The sequence below is a fragment of the Solanum tuberosum genome, unplaced genomic scaffold (genome assembly GCF_000226075.1).
Source record: "Solanum tuberosum cultivar DM 1-3 516 R44 unplaced genomic scaffold, SolTub_3.0 scf01035, whole genome shotgun sequence".
Classification (NCBI taxonomy): domain Eukaryota; kingdom Viridiplantae; phylum Streptophyta; class Magnoliopsida; order Solanales; family Solanaceae; genus Solanum; species Solanum tuberosum.
In genome coordinates, this window is record NW_006239942.1 from 2,370 (window position 1) to 9,719 (window position 7,350).

Here is a 7,350-nt window from a genome sequence, read left to right on the forward strand (position 1 = left end):
AGCTGGATCGGCTCAACTATGCCATTGGACTTAGGTCCAAGTCCATTCTTAGGCTGATATCCATACTTCAACATTTCTGACGCAACCATTTTTATTGCACTTGACAATTTGGTATCTTCGGGCTCTGTTTCCTCATTGACCCAAAGCTTGCATGATTTCCAAAGTGTGAAAAGTGGCTCCGTCTAACTCGTCGGTGACTGGGATAGAATTAACAGAATGAATGGGGTGACTGAGTTCTCCGTGGACGGTAACTTCTGTGCGTCCCCACTCAAACTTTACACATTGATGAAGAGTGGAAGGAACCGCTCTTGCCATGTGAACCCATGGTCTTCCCAATAACATGTTGTAGTTGGACGATACATCCATCAGTTGAAATAGAATGGGGAATTCAGCCGGCCCCACTTGCAATGTGAGATGTATCTCTCCGATGACACTTCTTTGTTTAACACCTCCATCAAACTATTCCTATGAGCTTCAGAACTCATAAGCAAAGACCAAATGGATACGTGGGCTGGCGTCTTCTTCAATTGTTCTTCAACCGAATAGTCTTTAGACTGCATTTTCTTCCAAAACTCTACGGCTTCAACATTGGTAATATTCTTCTTTGGATTCTGTTCTTTTCCGAGAACTCTGTGAGTTAGGTCCTCTGGGGCATAACACCTCCCCGACCTAGTCATCCCTTGAGCCACGGCAGTGTCAATCATCTTGCCCTTGGCGTCCGCTCGATAGTCCCATGAGACTGCTTTGGTGTCATACTCAGGCTTATTAGCAATTAGAGTGGTCACTACAACTCTTGGGAGATATGTTTGGACAGTCAGAGGTTCTCTTAGTTGAACAGTGATAACAAGTTGTGCCGAAGATGTCATGGCATCCGCTTCATCTATATTTGAATAGTCGGGGGTCCCATATTCATCATCCAGAGTAATCATGTTGACTTTCCGATTCTCATGGTTTGGCAAGGGATTGTTGTTCACATTGGGAGGTGCTGGAGTGCATTTGATTACTCCTCTCCTGATCAAAGACTCGATCTTGTTCTTCAAACCATAACAATCTTCTGTGTCGTGTCCTTGGACTTCCGAGTGGTATGCACATCGCTTGTTCCCATCAAAATTGCGAGGGATTGGATCAGGAAGTTTTCCTTCAACTGGTTGCAGCACTCCCGCTGTCCTCAACCTCTCAAACAATTGAGCATAGGGTTCAGCAATCGGTGTGTAAGCGCGAGCATTTCTAGCTTCAGGATTTGGACGTGGTCTCGGTGCATAAGCTAGTCTATTTTGGTGGATTGGTGCTTGGACAGGGACATATGGTCTTGGAGGATTTTGGTATGCTGGTGCTCGGGGTAGATTATAGTGTGGTTGGGTATTATACACTAGGACGTGTGAAGTATGGGCAGCGATTTGGGGATTATTGGGGTATCGGTGAGATGGTCCTCCTGGTTGGTAAGTGACAGCTGAAACATCCTCTCTTTTCTTTTTGATGCCGCCAATGGAACCCGATTGTATAGCCCTACTTGCAGCTTGCAATGCGACCATAGACTGAATCTTCCCAGATTTAACACCCTCCTCTATAAAGTTTCCCATCTTGACCAATTCTGCACACTTTTGACCCATTATTGACATCATCTTGTCAAAGTAGATACCTTCTTGAGCTCGAATAAAGTATTTCAAGAGTTCACTCTCATCTAGTGGTGGTTGCACCCTCGCGTCCTCAGTTCTCCAACGTCGTGCATATTCCTGGAAATTCTCAGATGGCTTCTTCTGTATATTGGCCAATGAGAATCTGTCAGCAGTAATTTCAGTATTGAATCTGAAACGAGTCATGAAGTCCTCGGCCATTTCCTGCCAGTCACGCCATTTGCGAGGGTCTTGGCGGGTATACCAGGTTAATGCTTCTCCAGACAGACTTCGAATGAACAACTTCATCCTCAACTTCTCATTTCTCCCTACACCGACTAACTTGTCATAGTATGCCCTTAAATGTGCGTGAGGTTCACCCTTTCCATCGAACATGTCAAACTTCAGAGGTTTGTACCCTACCGGCATGTCAATGTTTGGATGGATGCACAAGTCATCATAATCCAGACTCTCTGTCCCTCTAGTGACTTGTAAGCTTTTCAATGCTTTCCTCAAACCCTGAAGCTGGGCATTTATCGATGCATCTTCTTTCAACCGAGCATCTTTCTCCATTTCTTCATATTGATCAACTTCGTACGGGATATTAATCACAGCTGGCGTTGTGAAGGTAGGAACTCCAGCGGTATATACGGGTGGAACACGTGGCTCATAGGGAGCGGCGACATGTGCCCCAAGTATCTGCTGCATTGTAGGTATGGTAGGGTCGCGGTTGGAAAGGTCAGGAACGGTCCTGACTGCGGTTGGAGAAGCTGGTAGTACTTGACCGTGAGTAGGAGCGCGTTGAGTTTGTTCTGGCTGATTTGGAAAGTCAGCTTTTGCGAAGTAGATAGGCATCTTGAAAGTAGGGAAAGTGGTCGCCGATAGTTTGGCCAAGTCTCGCACTTGACGCAATTCTTCCCTCAAGATCTCGAGTTCTTGTTCCATGTGAGCCATTTTCTCCTCGTTTTGAATGTCAGCTATACTTCGAGAACTTTCGGGATTCTCAATAGGTACTATTATGTTTGCGGTAGCGTTGAACTCGTATTTATCATTCATTTTTCCCTTTGATCGAAGGTTGTATCGTGAGTCAGCCAGTTTGCAAGTCGACACAAATTTCATTGATTAAGGCTTGGCTATTACAATGATGTAGGCGGTCAGAAGCCGAAGAAATAAAAGTACAGGGGTGGCCATAAGGCATACAAGGGGGATAGGTCATACGACCTTTAAAGAGCTTATGAGGGAATTCAAAGAAAAAAGATGATCTACGGCCAAGTTGGAGCATCATCATAATCGTCGTCCACGTCATAGTAAAGACCCGGGTGATACTCTGAGGATTCATCGATTTTCCATTCCCAGTTGTTTGAATCTTCCCTTTTATCAAACCCTATGGAACCATATTCTGAGTGAGCGTCTTATACTGTTGGAACAAGTTAATCCTCTATATGCATCACTCCTCCATCCCTAGGGTCATACAAATTAGGGTCATGCTCTGAGTATTCTTCTGGATCTTCTTCCATCTCCTCAGTTGGCTCTCTAGGATCTTCTTCTGGGTCTTCCTCCATCTCTTCATTTGGTTCATCATCAACTGCCTGTATGAGATAGTCGATGGACCGTGGGGCCACCTGCTGATACATGGTCGTAGTGATGTGCATGAGGTTCAATAGCTCCATGCCAATTTGATTTGACCTTTGAGTGTCTGTGAACCCCAAGATTCCTTCATAACTAGGCCTAGCGAGAATTCCTCCCATCATAAACCAAGTATAATATTCAGGTGTGCACCATGATTCAACCCCCATGTCTGAGTCAAGAATACCGCACCATCCTTGTACCAAAGCAGCGATCCTTTCGATCGGGATTCTTCCTTCATAATTGACCTCTATCAATGCCATATTTGACCATAGAGGAACATCTTGGGTAATCCCAAAATGTCGGAGGACTCTTAAAGGTGCGTAGGGCTGGAAGCCTTCCAACCCAATCAACTCAATGAAATAGGCCTGGTTAGTTCTCAACAAAGCTCGGCCATGGACCCACGGTAAACGCCATTGAATGTGGTTCGATAAAAGTGTTCCAACACCCAAATCTGCAGCAACAAGTTACTTCCCTTAAAGTGATCATATCCTCTAGAGCAGAGGGATAATGATCGAAATATTTCTGCCAAGATCATGGGTACGATGGTCACTCTAATAGGTCCCCTAAACATGAAGATGATCATAGGCAGTAGGTTGATGTTCGACACACCCTTTTTTCTATGGGAAAATCATAATACCCAAAAAAGCCGTCACGAAGACAATAGCCCTGAGTCTTTCCCAATCAACCCTGGAGATGAAGAATTCTTGATGGAACCTATCATAGCTATCTCGACGACCGAACCTTTTAAACAGATAATCCAACTTGACCCATCCTTCATCAACTCTTCGCAAATATTGGCCTACCCTCAAACCCAAAGACTGGAAAAAACTGATCCCTGATGTAGTGCGCGGAGCCAAAGGTACTCTGCCAGCCAACGATAAGTCAGCAATTTGACTTATCTCTTCCAATGTTGGTGTGATTTCAAAATCTGTGAACTGGAAGGTCACCACCCTAAGTGTAGCATAATCTCATTTCCGTAGGCCACTCGGATGTTTCCCCACCATTCTTTCAAAGTTCGGGGGACCTCAGTCATCATCTTGATATCATGAAGGTTTTGGTTGATTTGCATCTGAAAGAAAGGGTAAAGGGTATGAAGAGTTTATTTGCTCCAAATCCGTTAAGTGTTTAAGTTAGGATGATTTATATCAATTTCACACAAAGTTTATGTCGTTGAGTTTTAAAGAAGAAATCATTGACATTTGGGTGGTTTCCTAAATGCAACGACAATACCGTATACTGTCTTGCCTAAGGCTATGCAACATGACCTATTTTAAAGAGTAAGATTTTTTCCTAGATGATTGAGAGTGGGACTGCTTAATTACGAGAAGGTGCACTATCTTAATTGCGCCAACTCTGAAATTAAGGAATCCAAAGAGAGTTTCGGAGGAGTGCAGGAACACCCCTCGCGTGTACAGTGTGTGCGTGTACGGCCAAGACTCGATAGAATGTGCAAATTACTATGTAGGGAAAGCAGTAACAAGTAGTGTCTTAAGACAAATAAGGAACACAAGCTTGGATTTCACTTGCGACCTTTCAGTCAAAGCAATATATCAATAGCAAGCTAAAAAATAAACACGTAATCACAAATGTTGTTCCTAAATTGTGTTTTTCTAAGGTTAAAACCTAAGTAAGATCCCCATCAGAGTCGCCACGCTGTCGCACCCCATTTCGAACCGGCCGAAACAGTTCACAACATAATATGGCTGTCACTCTGATTTTGGAAAAGAAATTATTTTTGTTTTGTTGAGTCACCACCTAAATTTTAAGGAAAATATTAGGAAAACCATTTTTAAAAAAATATGTAAATGTAAACTCTGTTTTGATTTGCGAAACCAGTGAGATTCTGAGTAACGGTTTTGGTTACTCGAGGGGAAGGTGTTAAGCACCCCTCAGAGCCTATCCGAGGATAGTCCTTAAACTCAATTTAGGAAACTATAATTAGGAAAACTTGTTTATTTATTTGCTTTTTTTTTAAAAAAAGATAAGTTAATTGGTTATTTTTAAGAAAAAAGAATAAAATACAAGATACGATCCTAAGAAATATATAGATGTTGAATTTATGAAAATATGTCATTTCATTAAGACGTGAAAAAAATTAAATAAGATAATAGTGGAGTGTAAATATGTAGTAATATGTAATATGTAATTTGGATAAAAAAGGATTTCCTAAAAAAAATTAAAATAAATAAATAATGATGATGCTAAATGTTAAAATATTAGATAGAATAAAAAATTATGTTTATTATAAAGTATAGTATATACATGTAAGTTGTTTAGGACATATGAACACTTATTATATATTTACATGTATAGACGAATTGACGATGGATTATGTGTAGTAAAGTAATATGTATATTTAAGTGTAGGCATTTATAAATTATAAAAATAAATAAATAACATTAGTAAAAGAGATAGTAGATAAAACTAGGTTATATGGAGAAAATATAGAATATACCTTTATATGTATGACACATATATGTATGTACCTTGTATTTGAACCTGTTGACATATCTTGTCTTGAGCAGCAAACTAAGGCTTTGATGTGAAGGATTCTGATTTCGATCTTACTTGAACTCGAACCCCAAAAAATCGAAAACAAAGAGAAGAGAAGAGAAATTGTGTATCGAACTGTAACCTTTTGAAATTTATTGTTTCTATATGTTCTTATATCTATTGTTGCATTCTTGATTGCTGTTCTTACCCCTCTTTTTCTCTATGGTTCTTGGTCCTCTTCGGATGGGAAAACACCATCCTTTTATAGGTGAAAATTAGATTCAAAACTCCGAATTCGAAATCAAAATACTCACTGGAAGATAGAGAGCTACTGCTCCAGATCAAATCAATATCACCTTCTCAGATTTTGAAGCCGTTGGGATCAAGCATAGGCGGCGTAGGGGTCTCTTTTCATTAGAAAAAGGATGACAGAGGAGTGGATGATGTTGGAGACCGCCGGATATTGTTGTTTTCCGGCGGTCCATGGCCGACCTTGATGGGAGAGGTCAAAAAGAGGCATGGGGAAGGAGGAGAAAGAGTGAGGCGTCGTAGGTGTGGGGAAGAAGCACGTTTCTGGGAAAAGGAAAAAGTTGGACAGGCGATGGGAGTTGTACTTATTTTGGGAAAAGATGAAAAACGTGGGATTTCATTTGGGCCGTCCGATCATTTGATCGGACGGTTGGTAAAAATAAAGAGTTTAAAAATAAATAATAATTATATATATATATATATATATAATAGTAAAAGGCAAGGGGTAATATGTTAGAAAGTTCAGAGTTTAGATGGAATGCTTGCTATCAGTGCATTAGATGTCCTAGTTGTCCAGTACCAACCCGCTTTGGAGGTTCAGTGTGCCTTCGTTCCTGTCATTCATCCAGTCTCTTGCAAGTGCTATCAAATCCTCTGTGAGTGAGGATACTCTTTATTTTGGGAGTCCTACAGGAGCTGCTCTCGAATGCGCTTACCTTGCCTTGTCGTCGATTACCTTCTGACTCTTGTGGGACTTCATCCCATCTCGTGAGGGGATCTTTGATGCGGCATTACCGGTGTCGGATAGGAAAAAAGGAGGTACAAGCGCAAGAGCAAAGATAGCTATTCCTCCCATCTTCCCTTTTCAATTTCCATTGCTTATCAAAGAAAGAATTCTAGAACTAGTGGTAGGTGGTCCCGTGGAGCTTTCAAAGGTAGTTTACTTACTTTAGTTTAGAGCGGGCAACAAGCCTTTTTTTTAGTTAGTCGGGTACTAACGGTTGGCAACCTCTATGATGTCAACATCTCTATGGGGCCTACTCTAGTCTTTTATCCGAGATTGCTGGAGGCCAAGCCTTTCCTGAAGAAGCCATCAATCCCTTGAAGATGCTATCCATCTATTGCGACTCTTTCAATCCTAGGTCTATCCTTTCCCCCCCAAAAAACCGACCCTGTAGCGCTAGCGCTTCGCGTTCTTTCTATTCCATCCCATTCCGGGATAGGCGGCTAATACTTTGATTAGCCAGTTTCCAAGAGGGAGAAGGTCTTATGGCAATCTCAGGCATACTACTAATCGTTTATTTGGCCTGATCGAGCAACCTATGAACAATTGTCGCCTACATAATGCTGACTCTGCCGTGGAAAG

The 7,350-nt window shown here is 41.6% G+C and overlaps 1 protein-coding gene across 1 annotated transcript; it reads right to left on the minus strand.

Annotated features, from left to right (window-relative positions):
- Positions 1–365: 365 nt before the first annotated feature.
- LOC107059255 (uncharacterized) lies at positions 366–2,732 on the minus strand. Its single transcript, XM_015305746.1, has one exon. The coding sequence runs from the start codon at positions 2,730–2,732 to the stop codon at positions 366–368; it is 2,367 nt and encodes a 788-aa protein (XP_015161232.1).
- Positions 2,733–7,350: the final 4,618 nt, after the last annotated feature.